The sequence below is a fragment of the Vanessa cardui genome, chromosome 26 (assembly GCF_905220365.1).
Source record: "Vanessa cardui chromosome 26, ilVanCard2.1, whole genome shotgun sequence".
NCBI classification, from domain to species: Eukaryota; Metazoa; Arthropoda; class Insecta; order Lepidoptera; family Nymphalidae; genus Vanessa; species Vanessa cardui.
This window is the reverse complement of record NC_061148.1, coordinates 696,726-722,073: the sequence shown is the minus strand read 5'-3', so window position 1 is coordinate 722,073 and position 25,348 is coordinate 696,726. Positions and strand designations below refer to the sequence as shown.

At 33.3% G+C, this 25,348-nt stretch overlaps 1 protein-coding gene across 1 annotated transcript in view; it reads right to left on the bottom strand.

Annotated features, from left to right (window-relative positions):
- The window catches only part of LOC124540759 (hemicentin-1), a 476,965-nt gene that overhangs the window by 47,143 nt on the left and 404,474 nt on the right, over positions 1-25,348 (bottom strand). Inside the window, exon 6 of the mRNA XM_047118466.1 lies at positions 11,110-11,256. Within this exon, the coding sequence (XP_046974422.1) occupies positions 11,110-11,256 (147 nt within the window). The remainder of the gene's footprint in view (positions 1-11,109; positions 11,257-25,348) is intronic.

The following is a 25,348-nucleotide window of genomic DNA, read 5'->3' as shown; positions in this document are numbered from 1 at the left end:
GTGTATGTATTTGTATTGATTTGATTTGTTTTTGTGTCTTTTAAATTATTTAATTATGACGATTGTATATAACTGCCTCTTGGTGTTATGGCTGGATATGAGGCCATAGATCATTGGTTCAAATACGAGGTCGGGTTGATAAAAATATTTCTAAATTACATAAAAATTTTTTTTTAACATTTTTTTAAATTCAACCTATGTGTATTTTGTGTTAAAAACATGAATCGTTTTGTATTTTTCTTTTAAATTTCTTAGCTACATTATATAAGGCCAAACAAATCCTCAATGTAAATATTAATATAAACATTGTACCTCAAATTTAGAAAAAATATGTTTTTAAATAATATTTTAAAGGGTGGGAATCTTTTAATTATACACATATTAAACATTTATGAGCTTTCTTTTGTTCGTCGTGAGGTAGCGTGAGATGATAACACCATAAAATGCTACATGAGTTACAGATAAGTATCTTATATCAGTTTTCCCAAAAAAGTATCATCTAAAATAAGTATCCTATAAAGGCTATATCTGCGATACTTTTGTACAGGGTACGTGAAATTAGCATTTATGCCTTTATTAACTGGCTTTTATTAATGTAATTAACAAAATAATTTTTAGATGGCGTCTTCACGAGGAATTTGGTTTTCTTTCTCTTTCTAATTAATTAAATAATAGCGTGCGCTCCATCTAAATTACACATTGATGGACTCTTTTTATACTTAAAAAACAGTATTTTTTTTTTATTTTTTTTAAAGAGAAACAGAGAGGAGGCGACAAAAAAAATATTCGTTTAGCCAAATGGTATAGGTGTGAGGCTTTCATATGTATGATTATCAACACACACAACTTTAAGTAAGATTAAAAACTAAGCGCTCATTGGTCTAAAATGACGTCATGCTTGCATCAACCAATCACAATTCAAATTAAAGTGAAATTTGACTTTGTATGAGACAACATCACGTACGTTATTCTGATCGCAATGTAAGTAGCTAAAGCACTTGTGTTATGGAAAATCAGACGTAACGACGGTACCACAAACACACAGACCCACGGGAATCGAACCCGGGACCTCGGAGTGGCGTACCCATGAAAACTGGTGTACACACCACTCGACCACGGAGGTCGTCTTTGATCAGAATTTCAAAAAAAGAACGACTTAATGTAATTGGATTTTCGAAATTTAATAAGCTTATAGTATTGTTATAGTTCTTTTATTATATAATAAGATATCTAAGTAAACAATGTTATACTGTACATCATCCTCGTCTACCATATATATAAGCAATCATCTTGTTAGAAAATAATAACATTATTTATCGTAATAAGATTATTTGATGTCCCATTAAATAAATACCACGATCCGACTCTGTCGAAATAAATAGTGCGGTCATGTTATAAATTGAGAACAGTCGATATATCGATGTTTGTAAGCAAGTAATCGCTTTAACTCAACTAATGTCCTGCGCAAACTTGGATATTTATTGTTTGTTTAAGCTGTTTCGTAATTTGAGTACAAGAGGGTTGGGAATGGGGACTGAGGGAAACTGTATTCTATTACGATTTTCAAGTATGTCTCGATCGTAATTGTATTTTGTGACTTAGATATTATTAATTTTTCTTTTTTTTATGGTATAGGTTGGCGGACGAGCATATGGGCCACCTTATGATAAGCGGTCACCATCACCCATAGACAATGACGCTGTAAGAATTATTAATTATTTCTTACAATGTCAATGTGCCACCAGCCTTGGGAACTAAGATGTTATGTCCCTTGTGTCTGTAGTTACACTGGCTCACTCACCCTTCAAACTGGAACACAACAATACTGAGTACTGTTATTTTGCGGTAGAATAACTGGTGAGTGGGTGGTACCTACCCAGACGGGCTTGCACAAAGCCCTGCCACCAAGTAGCTGTTGCTGTTAAAGTTTTTTTTTTTTCATTTAATTGTGTTGCATCAGACAGGAATTTATAAACACCGGTCACCACTTCACAGCAGCAAAAGTACGAAAAAGGAGGTAGTTCGATATGGACACTTCTAACATTATCAATATCTACCCGCAAACTTCAGTCTCGTGAACAAGGCATTCGTAGATAATGTCGAAATATCGAGCTCCACCGAACAAAAATAAAAAACATGGTAAATATCCCGAAATGTATATCTTCAATAGTTTAACAGTTCTTTAAATTTATTGGAAACCAATCCAGTCTATCAATTAATGGTAATTTATAGAAACAACTTAAATGTGTTATATAAAACAGATAAATCAGATGTAACCTTGTGATTGTGGTAATCATCATCATCTTCCTGCCCTCAACCCAATTTTTATTTGGAATCGGTATGCATATCCTCTACTTCTACACTTCTCTTTCTGACACAATATCTTCTTTCACACAACCATCGTTCATTTGGTTGTGATGCAAATATTATAATATTTATTTGTTAGTAAATATACGCAAAGGTAGGTCATAATAGTAAGTAAAGTAACAACCTGTAAATTACCCACTGCTGGGCTAAGGCCTCCCCTTCCATTAACAAGAGGGTTTGGAACATATTCACCACGCTGTTCCAATGCGGGTTTGTGGAATGCACATGTGGCAGAAATTTGATGAAATTACACACATGCAGGTTTTCCTTCACCACCGAGCACGAGATGAATTATTAACACAAATTAACACATATATTTAGTGGTGCTTTCCTGGGTTTGAACCCGAAATCATCGATTAAGATGATAGCTATCTAGCTCTAGGTAATAATGCCGAGTGATAAGTTTGGTTTTATTTAAAGATTTACTTTTTAAGTTTAACGCAGAATACATTATGTGAGAAAAATTGAATATCGACATTACTATGATAATTTTATTACTATAGGCTTGATTGATAGTGAGGTCGTAAGTATAAACCCATATAAATATAAGTGTCACTTATTTTTCAGGCAAAGTTGTGTATATAATAAAATGCATGTTATTTTCGATGCCGTTATGAGAAAGCCTGCCCATGTATACAGACGATAAAAAAGCGTGGAATTAATACTTCTTGACTTTTAGTATGTAAGTATATTCAACTAACATGACTCTTTTTATGGTATAGGTTGGCGGACGAGCATATGGGCCACCTGATGGTAAGTGGTCACCATTACCAATACACAATGACGCTGTAAGAAATATTAACTATTCCTTACATCGTCAATGTGCCACCAACCTTGGGAACTAAGATATTATGTCCTTTGTGCCTGTAGTTAGGCTCACTCGCCCTTCAAACCGGAACACAACAATACTGAGTACTATTATATGGCGGTAGAATAACTGATGAGTGCTTGGTACCTACCCAGACTGGCTTGCACAAAGCCCTACCACCTAGTATGTATGTATGTATTTTTAAATATTGAAAATGAGTGACTTTTGAGTTACTTACTCGGAACCTATTTTCCAAGCCAGTGGTCTATTGATATAGTTTTTAAATGACGATTCAAAAGTGCTTGTAACCCAACGATGGAACATATAAAGGTTATAAATACAAATACAACTGTTTAATAACTCATAAATCGTTTTGTTATGAGTAAGTTAGTTCGAAGCTTATAATTCAGTGATAGCACGAGCCACGTGTGACGTCACATGCCAAGAGAAATATTACCAATACGCCTGCGGTGTACATTTAGTGGCATTCGAAAGTATAGACCGTTCCCTATATTTTACATATAAGAGCACATTAAGCCATCACTTAGCTCACTCGGAGTACACCGCCGAGCAATTTTCTGAGCCCACCCGATAAATTGCGAGACTGTATTGCTAATAAGTGGCAAGATAGTGTTCGCTAGTGATGTACCTTTAACTATAATTTATATCGATAAATATATTTTCTTTTATTTCATAATTTCTTACTTGAATAATATTATATACTAGAAGTCGCCCGCGGCTTCACTTGCGTTTTAGGGGTGTTGGTTCTTGGAGTTAATGTTTGCTTCATACAAAATTTCATCGAATTCGGTTCAGCGGTTTGGTCGTGAAAGAGCGACAGTCAGAAAGAGTTACTTTCACGTTTATAACATTTTATAAATGTTTTTTTTTTCAGTTATACATATTTAGTCGTAGATACTATACCTACTACACTATAATAAATGTACATTAAGTTTACATGTTTGAATTTCACTGATATAATAAATATAATATCGTAAATTCGAATTTGATTTGCGCATATAAATTACATTTATGATATCAAATAGATTGATTCATAACGTGCAAATAATACATTAATTTAACTAAACTTATAAAGAGTGTAGATTATCTGAGGTAGAAATGTCTATAACGTAAGATCACAGATTCAAATTCGGCGAAGAACGTTTGAAAAAACTTTTGTCTTTAGTAATTTCAAATAAGCGTTGATACTCAAGGATTCTATCGAGGCTATTCTAGTTACTATTCACTTTTGTTATTCATAAGTAATATTATTTTGGTTTTCATTGTTTTTTTCTGTTACTATCTATAATAAGTTATCTAAAATTACAGTTTATTATTAATGCGTAATATATCGGGAGTCAAGATGGCCCAGTGGTTAGAACGCGTGCATCTTAACCGATGATTGCGGGTCCAAATCCAGGCAAGCACCGCTGTCTCATGTGCTTAATTTGTCTTTATAATTCATCTCGTGCTCAGCGGTGAAGGAAAACATCGTGAGGATCTGCCACATGTGCATTCCACCAACCCGCATTGGAATAGCGGGGTGGAACATGTTCCAAACCTTCTCCTCAAAGGGAGAGTAGGCCTTTAGCCCAGCAGTGGGAATTTACAGGCTGTTGTTGTTGTTGTTGTAATATATCCGATATCTCCGTAGAACTCTTACGACATAATGACTCTATCTGCCGGTGCTCTCTACTCCTTTGTGTATGTGTGCGTATTTACTATGTTCTTTATATATATATGATCATCTTGGGACATGTTATTTCTGATACATATATTTATTTTAAATAATTTAATATTTAAATAATCAATCATAGGAAATTATTCTAAAAGGACATAATATACAATTACAATATGATATATAATAACATTACACGACCACTGTTACTTTGTAGTATATCTTACCGTCCTGATAGTTCGAAGCATTGTGTTATATATTTAACAAATTTCTAAACCCTTCTTAATAAATAGGCTTTCTATTTTTATCTATCTTTAGTAGTAGAAAAAACCTTCACTGTTAATATGTAGGTATCCTTGACAACATCAAGATAACAATGATACGGAATGACATGCTATGAAACATTAATTCATGTACATTTAATTTCGTTTAAATATATTTACGGAGCGATGTTGAGCCGGGAATATTATTATCATAATTTAACATCGAGTATTAATAATGATGTTTTAAAATTAAAAGCCTTCTACAATTTCATTACAAACAAATATTATTTAAATTACATTGAACTGACTTCAAATTATAATTATTCGAATGGAGTTTTTATGTCATATGGGCCACTGGGTAAGTCACCATCTCTCCATATATCACCTTCACCATCTTTGGGATCTACGATTGTATGTCCTTTGTGTTTTAAGTTCCACTGGGTTACTGCAATGCGAATCGTCACAACAATACTAAGCAATGCGAGCGGTAGAATAACAGTGGTCAGTACCTGCCAACACAGATTTGCAAAGTTCTACCGCCTTAGTGGTAGGGCTTATATAAATGAATGATTAGGTGTTTTTGGTTTTTTGAAAATTCTCAGCAACAAATCGCTTATTTTATCATCAGGTAAGAAATATTTTTAGAAAGCCTGCTTTTTGTGAGCCGATAGGACCCAGTGGTTAGAACGTATATTCTCATCAATGATTGCGAGTTTTCATATGCTTATTTTGTTTTTATAATTCATCTCGAGCTTGGTAATGAAGGAAAACATCATGAGTAAACCTGCATATGTCAAAATTAACCGAAAATGTGCCACATGGATTCACCTATCAACCCGCATTGAAAAGGGGAGGGGGGGTGTATCACATCAAATCAAAATAAACTTTATTCAAGTGGGCTTTTACAAGCACTTTTGAATCGTCATTTTACAATTAAATAAAGCTACCACCGGTTCGGAAAGTATGCTCATAAACTTCATCTCAAAGGAAGAGAAGTTTATGAGCATATGAGGCCTTTGCCAGCAGTGGGAAATTTACAGGCTGTTACTGTTACTACTGTACAAAAGATAAATATATATCTATAATATTTATGCTACCTAACAAGTAATTCAATATAATTCCATAAAAAATCACCCATCAAATATCAAAATGTATTCATAAACGAATTCATTTTAAATTTCGAATGAATAATAACCAATTTCATTTGAAACGAAAAATAAAATATGATAAACATCGATATCTTTTACATCACTAGCACATCAGGGGTCGGAAATTTTACCACCTTGCAATATCGACAGGGTCGATAGGCGGGTCGGTTGGACGGTATATAAAGTGGAGTGATAAATGAATTTGAGGAAGTAACTACTCAAGTGTCACTTTTCGGTACATCTTTATCGATGACGTCATAAATCACTCCGAAGATTTTCACTTTATTTATTTCTTTCAACGTATATCATCAAGAATTGTAATTAATTTTATATCTTTGACATAAATACGTCACTATCCTATATACTGATACTGTGTACTTGGTGAGGCTATACATTTTTTAACTTTGCCGTTTCGTAAATTCAAATCGTTTGTAAAAAATACATTGGTAAAAAAAGCATATTATTTGATACAAGATTTTATAGATGATAAAAAAGCGTGGAGTTAATACCTGTTGCTGCTGCTGCTGCAGGATATATTAATTTAAATAATTGTATGAACTAACATGCCTTTGTATTTTTTAAATGTTGAAAAAGAGTAACTACTGAGTTGCCGGTTCTTCTCGGTAGAATCCACTTTCTGAACCGGTGATAGCTTCACCTAATTGTAAAATGACGATTCAAAAGTGCTTGTAAAAGCCTACTTCAATAAAGTTTATTTTGATTTATATGCAAGCCCGGAGGTGTCCGTATCTCATCTTATATTTTATTGCCAAGCAGTAATACTTGTTGTTGTTGTGTTCCGATTTGAACAACCCAGAGTAACTCCGTAGTTACTTTGTAGTTACTCTTTGTGTCTGTGCAAAAGGGACATAACATCTTAGCTTTTATGTTTGACGGCGTATTGGCGAATTAAGGAATGAACAATATTTTTTACAGTGCCAATGTATAGTATATAATTCAGGTCAGACCATCAGGTGAACCATTGACTCTTCCGCCTTCTTATATATGTATATGAAAACTTTCAGTATTATATGAACAATTTTGAAAGTCACTGAAATAATGACATAACATTTTAAATTAACATGGTTATTTTTATTGTTAGTTATTAACAACGGAACACTAAAGTTCTCGCGAACAAGACATTTTTCATCAAAACACTCATTGCCTCCACTGGTGACAGGAGGACTGGTTCGTTTTTTGCCCAGAGGATCGGAATGGCGATTGAATAAAAATGCTGCTAGCATTCTTGCCACCATTCCACGCGGTCAAGATTTATACTATATCTAGTTTTAGTGCATATTTGTATGTATTTAATCATTTAATGTTATGAATTCTTATGTTAATAAAATTTCAAAGTTAAATACATTCGTAGATATTATCGAAATATCAAGCTGTATCAATAATCCCGTATAAAATAATTGAAATAATAATAACATAAGCATATTTCACTAAATTTCTAATAAGCACTTTAGCAATTAACACTGATACCTAAGATAAAAGTCAAAATATACTTAATTCAAGGCTTTGACAAGCACTTTTGAGTCTTAAAACAACTATATTAAGTGAAACTAACTCCGTGATACACAATTTAATGATGAAAATTCCAATAGTAAAATAAAATTAATATTGTTATTTTGTTTATCGAATCAAGAATTTGAATTAAGAAACGTGATCTATAATCGAAATCAACCACTAAACGAAATAATAAAACACGAATATTCAATAATAGCTATTTTTTTTTAATAAAAAATTAAAAAAACATACTGTATTCAAGTAGGCTTATACGTGCAATTTTGAATCGTCATTTTATATGTTATATTAAGTGAAGCTACCACCGTTTCGGAATGTAATCCTTCCGAAAAGAACTACTAAGTAGCCCGGTATTTACTTCTTTCAATATAATATCTGTTAATATTAATTAATCTATATAATATAGTAAATGGAAGAGAATATATATTATAGTAAGCTTAATTAGTTCCTAATTAGATGTAGGTTCGTATAATTGTGTTCCTTTGAAGCGAGATATCGGACATGTTTGTGTATGACATAAATACAGATCTTAGACAAAAGAAGCAAATCTACCAGATAGAATCACGTTACGATGTCGTTCCGTTACACGTTGTGATGTCGTGTTGTGTAAATCAATCATTACAATTGGGAACGAAATGATCGCCTACTGGCTATTTCTATTTATTTTATACTGGTTGTCATCCGTGGCTTCACTCGTGTTTTAGAGATTGGTTGTCATTTGTCAGGCAAAAACAGTAGCTATGTCCTTTCTTGGAGCTCAAGTTTGCTTCATACCAAATTTCATTAAATTCGGTTCAGTGGCAGTTACCCCAAATGCCCTTACCTTAACAACTGGTAAATTTTCCACTGCTGTGCTAAGGCATCCTCTCCCACTAAGGAGAAGTAAACAGTATATTGAGTATATGTTCATTGCGGGTTGGTGAATACAAATGTGGCTGAATTTTGATGAAATTAATCACACGCAGGTTTCCTTACGATGTTTTCCTTCACCGCTGAGCACGAGATGAATTATAAACACAAATTAAGCACATGAAAATTCAGGCAATTATCGGTTAAGATGTGTGCGTTATAATCACTGGCTCTCGAAAATGCCCATTTTTCAATCAACATTATAAAAAGATAAAAAATAATTTATCTTTCTTCTTAATAAAAGCGGAATCTATATCAGGCTATTACTTAATTTTTCGTATATAACAATAAGTCGATAAAATACGACGCCTAACCAAAAGTAAACGCGTTCAAAGAGTATTAGCTAAAATAGCTACGGAACCTTTCTTATCTCTCGTGTCCGGGATAATTACGTCCATTAATTACTTGGTATCAAGCAATGTTCTTAATGAAAATTTATTTCTTCGCGAAATTAAAACGCGCAAAAACGTTAAATATTACTAGGCTGGGACGAATTCGAGGGAGTTAAGTGAAAAGTTATAAGATGATTTAAAAAGGGTGGAAAACTTTTGATAATTTTTATTTATGCTTCAACTGTTTTTGTCATTTTGGAAATAAATCTCGTGTAAGATCTTTGTGATTATTTTTTCGTAGGTCTAACTGTCCCGCTAAGCACATCTCAAGGTTCTGGATTCAAACTCAAAAACAGAACGATAATTGTATTTTTCTCTTGATAAGTCCCCAGTTACAGCTGGAAACTTGGAAGTTGGTAGAACAGTGTCATGTTTCAGAAAACACGTAAAGCATTGGACGGCTCTGGAACTCTCTCCAATTGTTTGGGATTTGCCTACCCATTAGAGTCTGATAGTGAGGAAACATATGCATTTCATATGTCATATGCAGATGGCTAGTTCTCCTTGAAATTATTCATAGTCGAAATAATGGGCAGGATGACAATCAGTTAATTAATAAGCATCATGTAAAAGATGTACTATTTGGTAATTGTTAATTTATCGTTATACTACATACAAAATAAAATTTGAAACTGAAATATTGCGGGGAATCCTGCATACGTAATGTGAGTTGTCACATTGGCCTAACGTGGTGAAGTAAGTTCCACAACTCATCCACAGGCCCTCCCCGAAAGACGGAGAGGGTACCGCTGGTTTTTTAGTGGGTAAACCCGGTGGACCTTGGCGCACTAGGCGTCCAGGACAGCGGGGAGCACCCCCCCGCCTTCCATTACGTGGGGGAAGTGAGTAACGCATTTTTCCAACGAAAAAAAAAGCACTGAGACATTTATAAGTTACTTTTACTTTAGCCTAAGAATATTTCATGGCCACAGTAAATTACTTTCATCCATCTCTCATTCCTTAAACATGATTCGAGTTAAATAAACTTTGTTAAATTGTTTACTTGAACATTTATTTCACCGATTAATTACGTTACAAATTATTTTGTGCTTTTAAGTAAATTAGAAAACTTTTGTGTAATGACGGTTAAAAGTGAATTTAAGTTAACACAAAAACTAGTTTCGCAAACCGCTCTGATTTATCAGAAGTTTATTAAGGATACAATGTTCAGTGCCAATTATTGAACTACGAACAAATTGTTATTGGGTAATACATTTTTTTCCAGTATAGGATCCTTCGTCCCAAGGAAATGGTCTACCTAATGGTAAGCCTGATGATAATTTTTGGCTTTGTGTAAGTCCGTCTGGCTAGATCTGAGTGGGTACTCATCAGATATTCTACCGCTAAACAGTATTACTTAGTAATGTTGTTCCTGGTTTGTGTGAAAGCCAGTTAACTACAGGAACAATAGAAATACTTCTTGGGTATTTGCAACAGTAATTTTGTTTTTTTCTTCGTATATGCAACTCGACTTTATCAATCATTATTTAAACCAAGTATCGTTCGTTCTTGATTATTATTACTATTATACTCAAAATATTCAATTTATTTGATTGCTCGGCGACTAATTTTTTATGAACAAAAAGTTTCTGTTTTATTATTAACTGTTTCGTCAACACATAGTTTCTTTTAATTAATATCGTTTTCGACATTGACTGACATGAGATTTTAAACGTTCGAAATTCGATTTCTAATTTAAATTCATCTACATAAATTTGCTGTTCCAATTTTAAAACTATGATAATACAACAGTACGCACTATTGTTGTGTTCCGGTTTGAAGGGTGAGTGAGCCAGTGTAACTACAGGCACAAGGGACATAACATCTTAGTTCCCAAGGTACATATACATCGTCAATGTGCCACCAACATTGACGATGTAAGGAATAGTTAAAATTTCTTACAGCGTCATTGTCTATGGGTGATGGTGACTACTTACCATCAGGTGGCTCATATGCTCGTCCGCCAACCTATAACATAAAAAAAAAAAATCCGAGTCATTTAAAAAGAACTTACCTTTGACGTCAAGTTTCACTCTCCGCAATATCGGCGAATCCAGAGCTGCAGAGGAAACATTGCACGTCAGCTGCCCTCCCAATTCCGTTCGGGTGACTGTGAGGGGGAGGACGTGTTGAACTGATGATTGGTCGGTTATCGTTCGAGCTGAAAGAGGAATAATCATTAATAATTACATAGCATAAAACAAAGTCACCTACTTTCATCTGTCCCTATGTATACTCAGACATTTAAAATTAAGCAACGGATTTTGATGCGATTTTTTTTAATAGAGTGATTCGAGATTAATGTTTTTGTGTATAATACGTGGACAATAAAATCTCTGGAACTGCTGGACCAGTTTTGGCGGGACTTTTACTGGCAGATGAACTGATATAATAGGGAGTAACTTAGGCTACAATAATATTTTTTTTGTAACATTCAAAGGCGTACAAGGTTGCGGGTACAGCTAGTTATCAATAAAATCCTATCCTATCCTATCCTTTATCCTAAACGATCAGGATAAAAATGGAAAATATTTTCTTAATTATAAACTAGTCGTTATTTGGGAATAATGTTATGGTATAAGATTTGATTTAACAAATTGGTTTTATCATAATTTTTGGGGAGAGAAAATAATTAATGAAATATTTTGAACCGAGATAGGATTGTTTTGCTGACGGTATGAGTTTTAGCTAGCTCATCGTCTTAGTTGCTTTGTTTAACTGGTTCAACAAAAGGCTGGTGTGTTTACAAATCGTTATCAAACCTCGAGCATTCATAAGCTAACAGCAGTGGGCTTAGAAATATTTTATGAACTCCACTGCAACCAAAAATCTAAATAATATGTCAGTTTATTCGAGTACGCTCATGATTTTATTTTACGACCTCCATGGTCGAGTGGTATGTACGCCGGTTTTCATGGGTACGCCACTCTGAGGTCCGGGTTCGATTCCTGGCCGAGTCGATGTAGATTACCATTAGTTTTCTATGTTGTCTTGGGTCTGGGTGTGGGTGGTGGTGGTACCGTCGTTACTTCTGATTTCCATAACACAAGTGCTTCAGCTACTTACATTGGGATCAGAGTAATGTATGTGATGTTGTCTCATATTTATTATTTATTATTATTTTACTATTATAAATTATGAAGAACTCAATCATTAATTGTTTATTAGCTTCCTGCTCAGTGGGGAAAGAAAATATGCTGACACGTGTCAGTTGTAAATCTCACACATCTGTTATCATCACATTGGCTCACTGTTTGAAAAAGCGTTTTTCTATTTCTCGATATCTTTGCCCAGTTTCGGGATATTAAGAAAGTACTTTAAATCGTCATTATCATCCTGATGTGCAATTGAAACACATTGTCATAATAATTTACGATTTATTTTTTCCTTCAAAAGCCCGACACAATGTTTTCATCTAGCGTGTTTTAAGTATAACTCTTACAGAGACTTTGTCTATAGGTAGTGTTGGCCCTTTTACCAGTTCAAATATTACACATAAATGTATAAAATATAAAGATCAGTAAGGGTACGTACAAACAGAGATAATATTATAACTTCTCTTGTACAAACGCAATAAATATAAAGTCCCTTGTATTTAAAATCGTTTTGCGATTTCCCTAAAACGCTGTTTCTAACTTTTTGAATTTATTAGTTTGTTAATTGTTTTTCAGTTTCACGTTGATATATCTAAGATAGTTTTGTTATGTGTTAATTAAATTGTAATTAGGGGCATGGTTTGAGTGTTTATGTTTACGAAATATACTGCTATTTAGGCTGGACAGACTTTAATTTGATTTTTATTATTAGTTTTGAAGTCTATCAACTGAATCTAGTAGCTTTACAACTATAGATCAGATATAGATTAGGATCAAGAGTTTGTGTAATGAAAGTTACCAACATTAATTTTAAAAAATTCTGATTCTAAAAAGTCTGATTAGTATTCAGATTTAAGTTAGTAATTTCGAAATACTCAAAATCAAATATACTAAAATTAAAATCAATTCATACTTTATTCAAGTAGCTTTGAGAGAAGAAACTCATTACTAAAAATTGGTGCACGAATAAACAAAAACTTTAAATTCAATTAAAGAATTAATAGGGTCGGTGGAAAGAAAATAAAATTGTATCCACGACAACGACATTATTATAACACAACTATCATAGAATACAAATAATAATAATAGCAGCAGAAAACAATTATTAGAAGAAGTTAAAAGTCATAGTCTAATCAAATCAAATAAAAATAAACTTTATTCAAGTAGGCTTTTACAAGCACTTTTGAATCGTCATTTTACAATTAAGTGAAGCTACCACCGGTTCGGAAAGTAGATTCTACCGAGAAGAACCGGCAAGAAACTCGGTAGATACATAGTAATATATTTTGAAGCTGTAGGTTCACGTGTATTACAAAGAATAGAAAAGCAAGAATATAAGACAGGTATGTACAAATTTGATAATTAAAAAATAAAACTTCTAGTCTAATATATATAGATAAAATTCCAAGAACTGTATATTTCTTCCTTTCTATCTTATTTTAGTATTTTTCAGAATTCTATCCGGATTTTTGAACGAGGCGTCAAGTATTATTGGATCGAGAGAAACACAAAATGTGGTCTCACATTGGACGGTTTCGTGCAGTGTTGTTTTGAAACAAATTATATTATAAATACAGTTTATTAACATAATATGTGATTTGTTAAAAGAAAATCCTGATGGAAAATTACCGTTGAACAATGAAAATGGAACGTTATCTGCCAAATATTTTGTGAAGGATTTAGAATTTACATATGTGTGTAATCAAATAAATTAATTAAAAAAATATTCGGATATTCATTCATTATCCATAATAATCCAAAACCAAGGCTTAATATATTATTATATATTAAGAAATATATATATTTTTTTATGGTTGGCGGAGGAGCATATGGGTCACCTAATGGTAAGTGGTCATTATCCCCATAGACAATCACGCTGTAAGAAATATTAATTCTTTACATCGTCAACGTGCCACCAACATTGGGAACTAAGATGTTATGTCACTTGTGCCTGTACTTACATTGGCTCACTCACCCTTCAAACCGGAACACAACAATACTGAGTAATGTTATTTGGCGGTAGAATAATTGATGAGTGGGTGGTATCTACCCAGACGGGCTTGCACAAAGCCTCACCACCAAGTGGTAGTGTAGTATTCTTCCAAGAACAAAATATATCTATCACCTGTCCAAAGATCTTTGGAAGATAGTTGTTATGACCTTAGGCATACCATTTCTCAATCCAGTAAGGAAAATTACCCAAAATACTAAACTAAAAATGACCCTATATTGCATAACACCATCCATTTGAAAGGAAAGTCGAGGTCTAGTCCTTACCGAATTCTCTTCATTCTTGGAGTGGTAAGTTTTGTGTGCATTATTGTGAGAAATCTCAGTTTTCACACTCGGAATGGGTTTAAATTCAATCATTTATTCAGAGATCTATAAAGTGCTCTTTAAAAGTTAGCAAACTCTTTCGCAGATTTCGAAATATTCTCGAAGAATTTTTATTTCGCTTTGAATTTTTCACTGTTTTATATCATCTGGATTTTTTTTCAAGGAAATTCCTTTACAGAATTTTTGTGTCCGTAAGCGTTAAGTAATATGTAAGAATTCCACTGTTGGACTAAGATATCCCCTCCTTTGTAAACGGATTGGAGTTTATTTCACCGCCGAATCAATGGATATTTAAGGATTCGCTTCATATTTTCTATTATAACCCAATATAGCTCACCTTATGAATCGGGAAATATAAATTCAGATAAAACGGTACGTTAATTACACTCATAACTAAGATGATTATAATTATTGTAATTGTAACAGCATTGCCATTTTTTAATTAACTTCAAACCATTTCCTTCAAATCGTTTTTTGAGAACCTCTTATATTTATTCAGTAATTAAATTAAATAATAATAAACAAGCTGTTTACGAATTGCTACTATTAATAATATGGATTCAATTTCTTGGAAAGATTTATAATTTATAGCTATTATTAATTGTTACATCCAAGCTGACCTAATGGTTCTAAGACGTTAACCAAATATGTCAACTGAAATTTCAAGTATAATTTGTATTTATTATTCATGCCATTATTCAAACAAATTGCATCCCCCCTCCCACATGGTTGGAAATAGCTCCAAATCTATCTAATCTAGTAAAATAAATCTGGAGTTTGTCTAATTGGTTTGTTTGCTTCATAAAACGAATTAATTAACGCCAACTTTATTAGCACACTTAAATTTAATTCACACAGCGTTCCACGGTTGGTTCGTATTAATCTAAACGTCTTGGGAATTATATGTTCATTGAATTCAAAAGTTTCCCATAGTATATCTTACTTATGTAGTGAGTTAGTTGTCAGTTAGACGAAAACAGCGCACTGACGGAAGTGTAATAATAACCGTGAGCCCTCTACGACAACTTTGGACCAAGTTTCCGTCAATACGGCTAAAATCTCCACAAGTTGGTGAGCTTTGAGTCACACTCAAGCCACGAGAGACATATATTATTATTAAAAAAATATATAATTAAATGTATCCAACTTGACATAAAGTAATAACGCATATGGAACGACTCTTCAAGCGCTAAAGCGATTTAAAGCGCAATAAAATGGCAAGCAGGCGTATTCGTGAGCATGCTCTCTAGTGCATATTTGAGCATTTTATTAAACAACAAGGTCACAGACTTGAGCCTGATTATATGCATTACGTACTGAAAAACCTTCGCAAGAACGCGCTGGGTTCAGCCAGTACTGATCTTCTCATTATTTATTTAAAATAGAAAATAAAAAAGGCTTTACATTATATAACTTTATTTCTTCTGATTTGACAGGTATCAAAAAGTACCCAAACAAATCTAAAACTTAAATCATTACACGAACAATCAACGTTTAATTTAGCTGGAATGTACGCTGTTCCGCTATTTCATTAAACTTGGACCCGACATATAGTCTTCTATTAGAAGCGGAATCTGGCGACAAAGCATGCGGTCCAGAACTCAATTACGAGATGCAACTTCTCTTGTGAATCGCTAATATGGATATGGATCTTCGTCCTTCGGATACACACGCTGATATGTTACATTACCCATCTTCGAGGGAAAATATATTACTTGAATCTTAGAGTAACTGTGCAACAACAAACAACAACAGCCTGTAAATTTCCACTGCTGGGCTAAAGGCCTCCCCTCCCTTTGAGAAGAAGGTTTGGAACATATTCCACCAAGATGTTCCAATTCGTGTTGGTGGAATACACATGTGGCAGAATTTCTATGAAATTTGTCACATGCAGGTTTCCTCACGATGTTTTCCTTCACTGCTGAGCACGAGATGAATTATAAAGACAAATTAAGCACATGAATCAGTGGTGCTTGCCTGGGTTTGAACCCACAATCTAACCACTAACCACTGGGCCATCTCGACTTGTAGCTGTGCAAAAACTTTTAAAAGTATATTATGTCGCCTAATTACCTCCACTGGTGACAGGGCTCGAACAGTTTTTCCCAGGGGATCGGTATTAGAATTCAAATGAGAAATTCTGCTAGCATTCAAAAATGTACCAATCGTGATTGCATAAAATACCACTAAATCAGATATCATCAGTGATTTGATGTGGAGTCAATTATCTTCCATAGCTAAACAGTTGGAGTTGGATTCATTCAGATCATTTGTATTCAGAAAAAAAGTCCTGGAGGACCTGGCACGTGAAACAGATTTTGACGTAAAACGGATTACTGTTTCGATTTATTTTGTATTTGTGCATAAAACTGTAATTGCAACATACTCTCACATTTTCATTGAGAAAATATATTATTATTATTTATTTATTTTAATATCCACCGCTCCAGTTTTATCGAGGTTCATTTTTCTTTTTTGCGGAAATTAACCAAAACAGAATAATAATCGCTTAGGACTACCTAATCATTGGATAAGAATTTCCGAAATATTGGATAAGAATTTTTGTACGTATTGAGTATGACTGCTTTCTGTGTTAAAATAAAAGTGAGTTTATGAATACCAAACTGTAAACTGGAGAACAGTGAGTAAGGAATGACTCCAATAGATCAGATTATTATTACTATCTCGAAGTCTACAATTAGGCAAGTTTCTACTTTCTTCGAAGACTATATTTGGAGTTTATTTCATCAAATTTTTGTCAAATTGGAAGATTGTCATTAGACTCTTGACAAGACAAAGTTGCTGTTTAATTATTTTTTATATTTAATTTAAGCGCTTATTTATTTTATGCTATTATTTAGAAATCTAGTTCTGAATGCAGAATAGTTCTAAGCTCGTTAAGCTTTAGTACGCTATAGAAGCTATAATTAGGTGGAACACAATGCATATTAAGAGATAGAACTAATGCCGCGAGCTATTTCATTACGAATTTTAATTAATTTTAATTAAACTCAGAGCATTTGATTTCCCTTGTCGCCGGCTCAGGTTTAGGTTTTATGTTTTGTTTTGATAACAAGAAATTATTTCTACTAGCATGTATGCACTTGCTTGGAATAGTGCTAATTAAGTAAAATAATATTTAGTTGGTAAGTGGATCTAGTAAGGCTTCCGGATTTTGTTCATGTCACAATTGTCGTTTTCTCCTTACAAACCAAAATATGATCATACTTTGAGTAATAATTTTTATGGCAAATATGCCAGTTTAATTACATATACACGTTTCATTGCGTTCCATAATTCTATAATTGTCAGTTTGTCTGTGTGAAAAGTCAAACTTCTAACTTTAAGCAAACTTATGTGTATTTTACACATAAGTTCAGCTTAATCTGTTAGAAAATAGAATAATGGTTAACACACAGGAACTTACAAATCAAGTTAAATGATTGTTAAAGATACATTATTCACGACCAAACCGCTGAAACGAATTTCATGAAATTTGGTAGGAAGCAAATTTGAACTCCAACAAAGGACATACTTTTTTTCCTAACACATGATAACCAACTATATATCTTTAGGTACCATCCATTAATTATATCTAATATATCATAATAATTGTCGCTATTGTTGTGTTGTTGTTGTGTTCTAGTCTGAATGTGCTACCAACCTTGGGTACTAAGATGATGGTAATCTTAGTACACAAGGTTGGTGGTACATTAACGGGTGTAGGGGATAGTTAACATTTCTTACACTATTGAGTTGAGATGGCCCAGTGGTTAGAATGCGTGCATCTCAACCGATTATTGCGGGTTCAAATCCAGGCAAGCACCATTGTATGTATATATGCTTAATTTGTGTTTATATTTTATCTCGTACTCGGTGGTGAAGGAAAACATTGTGAGGAAACCCTGCATGAGACTAATTTCATCGAAATTCTGCCACATGTGCATTCCACCAACCCGCATTGGAACAGCGAGGTGGAATATGTTCCAAACCCTCTCCTTAATGGAAGAGGAGGCCTTATCCCAGCAGTGGGAAATTTACAGGCTGTTACTTTACTTTACTACTTTTTACACTACTATTGTCCATGGACAGTCCTTACGACTTACTATTGGTTGCAATTGGTAATATTTGATTGCAATTTGGCAAAAGAAATAAATTAATCTAAAACATTTTAAGCATTTTAATATTCAATAATTATTATTATACAAGCGCCCATCCCGTCTTCGCAGTGGTGGACATAAGTTCGTTTTTACAATTTTACTTTTTATTTACATATTTTTTGTTGCTTCTTTCGACATGTTTACTTATTTATAATAAAACCTTAAACCTTCCTTATGAATTCCTCTGTCTATTAGCGAAAACCACATAAAAATCCGTTTAGTAATTTTGGAGTTCATCGCAAACATATAAACAGTCAGACGCGGCCAGGGGTATTTTGTTTGATAATATGTTGTGATACGTTAAACTATCTTTATTATACACGAACTGAATGTGAGAGAATTTTAATTAAATTAATAAATCGACAATGGCTTAGCGTAGTCCGCTTTTGTGATTTTATTCGAAGACATAAAATTCTGGAATGGATACCGCACATAGTGAACAATAACAGCCTGTAAATTTTCCAATTTCTTTCAATTTCCAAAGAAAATTTACAGGCCTTAGCCTTCTCCTCCTTTCGAAAAAAGCGGGAGTGTAACGTTTATTAAAAATTAATAATGTGTCTCTTCTACCAATATCACGATATTCCCGTAATAGTTAATAAAAAAAATGAAAATTATATGAGACAACATCACATACATTACTCTGATCCCAATGTAAGTAGCTAAAGCACTTGTGTTATGGAAAATCAGAAGTAACGACGGTACCACAAACCAAGACAACAGAAAACTAATGATAATCTACAATCAGCCGGGAATCGAACCCAGGACCTCGGAGTGGCGTACCCATGAAAACTGGTGTAAACACCACTCGACCGCGGAGGTTGTCAGATATTTGTGACAAATATTCCATTAAACACAATTTGTAAAACAAACTTAAATGAGCAATTAGAAAATATATAACAATAAATTAAACCTACTTCATTACCAGATAAGACATACGATAAAATAAATGTTAGCTAAATAATTGTATAGGACATCCAGTAAGGTCTATGTTTTCGATTCCAACCGATGCTTAAGATTAGTCCCGTGCGTTGTATTTTATTTGGAGCGCTGACAATAGCCTGCACTGATTAAAACGTTACCGCTTTAAACTAAGGTTCTTGCATTTTGTTTAATTCTAATAATTAAAATGTTAGCGTGTGTGTGAAATACATTTTATTTATCTTTAATGTGTGTAAATCTTTTACACACACATTTAAAGAAATGTTTGCTTTTAAGAAGAAGCTAATTCAATTACGAATCACCGATGGTTATGAGGCTGAATCACACCAAGCATTATGTCATGCTAGGAAAAGGTTTTTTTTTAATACTAATTTTAGGATATTATGTAAAATACAGGATTCCTCAGTTTCAAATGTCCTTTACGTCGAAATACAATCATACTGAGCGTTACTGATCAGTGATATAATCACTACATATTATAAAACAAAGTCCCCCGTTGTATTAGTGTATTTTCGCGATAAACTCCAAAACTTCTGAGTGGATTTTTATGCAGTTTTCACTAATTTATAAAAAAAAGAAGTGTTCATAAAGCTTAGGTATATAATTAAGTTTTATTGCGTAAAGGAGTTGAAATAGAAACATTGAGGTAAAAAGCAACAATTATTAAACATGCCGGAAAAACGCATCAAAAATATAAAAAAAAAATTTGCCCCACCCGTTCGTTGCCAGGACGGGCCGCTAGTATGTTATAAGACTGGCTTTCTCAATAGCCAACTACCACGTAAAATCATTTATATATGTACGTAAAACAATTTGTAATAGATTTAGAAATTGAAGGTAACCTTTATAGTATTGGCTGTATTTATAGGGACAATGAATTCGTCAGCGTTTCCGTCTTTTTTCACGCTGTCCGATATCAATGGATACTTCAACATTCATCGGAATGACATGAAAAATTTGAATTTAAACTCGTTCAGACCGGTGTGTGAATGACACGACCGGCCGCTCTAAAAGTTTATCGTTTATTTTTGAATGAATTTTATATGACAATTGATTGACGTTTGTTGAAAACGAAATAAAAGTACTTTGGACGCTGTTAGATGTTACCAGCAAATTAAATTTTGGTTCAAAGCGAAATAAACACCTGAATTTGAAGGCATCTTATTAACCCAGTGTGTAAAAAGGCTTAAGTACAAGACATGACGATTTGAGTAACGTCATTAAGGTTTTTCATTCAATGTATTCTCAGGAACAGCGCAGGATAAGAGTTTGTCAGTAGTAATCATCCTCGTGCCTCAGTAAGAACGTAAAACATGATATCTATTGAGTAGGTATCCCACAGCTACATACATCGGATTACGTCAGTTAGGGAATACAGAATACATTCCTGTGTATTTTCTTTAGCTATGATCTTTTGAAAAACATCGCCGTGAGAGATATCTTTATCTTTACATATTATAAAACAAAGTCTGTCCTGCCCTGTCTGTATGTATTCTTAGATCTTTAAAATTACGCAACGGATTTTGATGCGTTTTTTTTAATATATAGATTGATTCAAGCGAAAGGTTTTTGTATATACATGAACAATATAGTAAAGAAACACTGATAAATTTAGAAGGTTCTTATGTGATGGCATAAATAAACAAATTATGTAGTATATTTAGTATTAGTATTGGACCCGTGCGAAGCTGAGCGAGTCTCTAGTAAAATATAAACACCGAATTATAAGAAGTGAACTTATAACTGATATAATGCTTGCTCAGCTTCAAAAACATTAATACTCGTTTACGATTCAAGTGTTTTAACTACTGTAACATATATCCATAATAGTCTTCATACTATCTTTATGTAGGCCTTTAATATAATGAAAGAGGCATCCTTCTCGTCCTCTACAGCTTCCTCTTTTACAATTTTCCCCTATATTTACATGATAGATAGGTTCAACCTTTATGCCAACGGTACAGGCTTAAAGGAATTCTCTACAAGCTACCACTCCAACGCTCTTCACAGAGGAAGCGTTTTTGGATGAGGCAAGTTTAACAAAGTAAAATCGTAAAGTGATTTTTCTTATTGTTTAAATCTTTGTTTTGATTAGACTTTATGCGTGTGGTAAATAACCTTTAAGGTGGACGAAAAGAAAAATCCTATCCGTCAGATATGCCATATGACATTAACTACAGAAACATAGGTATATTATAGTAAAAAAAATTAAAATCAAAATAAAATTTATTCAAGTAGGCTTTTATAAGCACTTTTGAATCGTCATTTTACAATTAGGTGAAGCTACCACCGGTTCGGAAAGTAGAAGAATCGGCAAGAAACTCAGTAGTTACTCTTTTTAACAATTAAAAAATAAAAAATCATGTTAGTTAAATACAATTATTTAAATTAATATATTCGCTTGGAAGTCAATAGGTATTAACTCCACGCTTTTTTATCATCTATAAAATCTAGTTTCGAATAATATGCTTTTTCTACCAATGTGTTTTTTACAAACGATTTGAATTTACGAAACGGCAAAGTTAAAAATGTCTGTGGAATTTTATTATAGAAATGGATATGTCATATGCGTTTGTATCTTGTTATATACGTGTGCTGCGTACCGGAAAGTTTCATTGAACTAAATCATATAAAAACCTTTTCCATGAAATACATTGAGTAACTTTTAGGATGTTCGGTACCGAAGTCTCTTCATTTCAAAAAGATCAGATGTAATCTTTTCCATATTTGTTGCCAATTTGTGTAACTTCAAGAGTGGGATTGTTAGTAAAGGCTTGGTTCCCGTTTAGAGATATGCTATAGGCGGATGGGCATTTACCCCATCTGATGGTCACCAAAAACGTCTCAAGAAGGCAGGCAGGAGCTGGATGCGAGTTAGCCGGAGAAAGACCAGTGGCGTGAATATGGAGAGGCTTATGTCCAACAGTGGACAAAAATAGGGTGATAGAGATGATGGTCACCACCGCCCATTTATATGGGCGCTGTAAGGAATATTAACCATTTCTGGTTTAGCAAATGCGCCACTCATCATGAGAAGTAAGATGGGATATCTTATGTGTGTGTAATTTGAATAATTCATCCTTTAAACCTGAACACAGTTCCTACCTGAATTGCTGATGGCCAGAAGAATATTTGATAAATAGGTGGTACCAACGCAAAAAGCCTTGCACACAGCCCTAAAGCTAAGCGTGAAGTAGTTGTGTAGATCATTATCATCTCAGATTCTTTAATTATAATTAGTTAGTAAAAAAATAATGATTTATCGTGATCAAAATAAGTGTAACAAAGTTTCTACCTCCATTTTTACAAGGTTTTATTTAACTTGCAACGTTAGTTTGTTTAGGTCAAATGTTGCCAGCTAAAGTAAACCACTTCCCTTTATCCCTCGAAGTTTCCGTTCCGAATTTCGTATGTTGGTTTCGTTCCGATGACAATACATTTTTTATGGTAAGAATGACCTGATTTTTGACAATTGACTCCTGAGGAAGAAAATCCTCGCCCCTCAAAAGCACAGACGAGATATTTTTCTTTAAAGGTATATAGGTTCACGTTTACAAGAACACACTTTAGAAAAACGGCTTAAACTGCCACATTCAAATTTTCATGCTGTAGTTTTCAATAAACTCCCCATGTTTGAATTTCGTTACCTTTCATGGTTTGCCCTCAATTTTTTTTTTTCGCCTTTTTTTCGTTGAGTAAACTGCGCAGAAAATATTCGATCCAACAGCGACTAGGTTTCCCTGATATTCGATATTGCAGTTCAGATAGAATTTTTTTCTGGATTGTTCCATTCGGACGTTTTATTTAGATACGGGAGATGAGTTTAAAGATTTTCCTATTCGACATTCGATATATTTCAAGTGTAGTCTGGATTTGAATTTATAATTTTACACGTAAATTGATTTTAATCGATCATGTGTTGAATCGACTTATTCTTATTGGTAATAATGAATTTAAGGCCCTCAAATGTTTTGTGGAGCAGCCAAATATCTTTGTTTTAAATAAAATGTATGAGGTATATCGGTCGACAAAATTTTTCCTATGTAAACCCTATCAGATCACTATAAATTTTGATACATAATAAAGATTTTTATATACCCTATTTATTTATAGTCCAACAAAATATTACAACATAATACAATTGTCGTAATCTTCAAATCTCAGAGAAGATCTTCTGAGTTCTAACCAGGTTTTGCGTACACAGCCTGCACAAATTATCACGAATATTTAGACGCTTTAAGTTTTTTTTTACGGTATATGTTGAAGGACGAGCATATGGGCCACCTGATGGTATGTGGTCACCATCACCCATAGACAATGACGCTGTAAAAAATTTTAAGTATTCCTTACATCGTCAATGTGCCACCAACCTTGGGAACTAAGATGTTATGTTCCTTGTGCCTGTAGTTACACTCACCCTTCAAACCGGAACACAACAATACTGAGTACTGTTATTTGGCGGTAGAATAACTAGTGAGTGGGTGGTACCTACCCAGACGGGCTTGCACAAAGCCCTACCACCAAGTAAATTATGTATTAAGTTTAATTCTAAAAGTCCAACGAGAATATAACCCTATGTTAATTCGGCACTTTTTATCCTTATATACATGAAAGCGATATAAATGTAATGATTATTCACAACTCTCTCAATAACGAAACTTTCATCAAACGGCTTTGACGTTCAAAGTTTGCAAAATCTGCATGTCAGATAACACCTCGTATAAATTTGGAAAGTTTTTAAACTGTTCTGCTCGTTAAAGATTATTCGAGAACAATTTGATTAGGACAGATATGGTACAGTGGTACGTGGTGAACTGGGGGTCGTGAATTCCAATCCAGTTTAAGTTTTTCTAACAGTAAAAAATTGTCAAGTAAAATTTTTAAGACTTTGGCTTTGATTTCGATTTTGCACATGATGATATCATTGTGATTATAATTCCTGTCAAGTTAGGTGAGTCATGCAATATGGATGAAATTCTTCCATGGGGTGAAATTATTCTGATTCTTATTAAGTATGATATTAATTATGATTGTTGGGTCCCTTCAAGCGAAAGTTAACTAATACAATTTTTGAATAAAAATCGAAATCATAATATAGTTTATTTAATATAGGTTTTTACAAGCACTTTTGAATCAGACTTTTAAACCAGTTTTCAGAGTTGTATTAAAGCTACCACACTAAGTGCCACACTTAGAAAAGTGTGGTGCAAATAATTCTATAATTATGATAGAAATCATCTAACAGTAAATAATCAAATGAAGTAATGTTAACTGGTTTATTTTAATTTCAATTTTGTAATTGTTTATAATTAAGCTTAAGAGCTACTTTAAAACGTAAATAATATATTTAACCTTCCTTATAAAAATATTTACATATACGAATAGTCGAGGCATACCATAGCATATATATCTTAGTTATAAAATATTAATCTGAATGGAATTTATACAAGTAGAACTAAAGCCAGTGTATTTTTAAGAAATGTTAGTATTTAATCAGTTTTTCGCTACGAAATCTTTTCACTGTGAAAATAAACGCTATCTCATAAAACAAAAAGAATATACCTCTTTATAATATAATTATGATAATATACCCTTTGTGTGTATAATTAATGTTAATTTAAATTCTATTTCATAAAAATAACATTGTTTTATTTTATAAGTCTGTGTTGCTATTACGCAGGCGTTAAACATATCATGGAGGAGACAATACTATGTACAG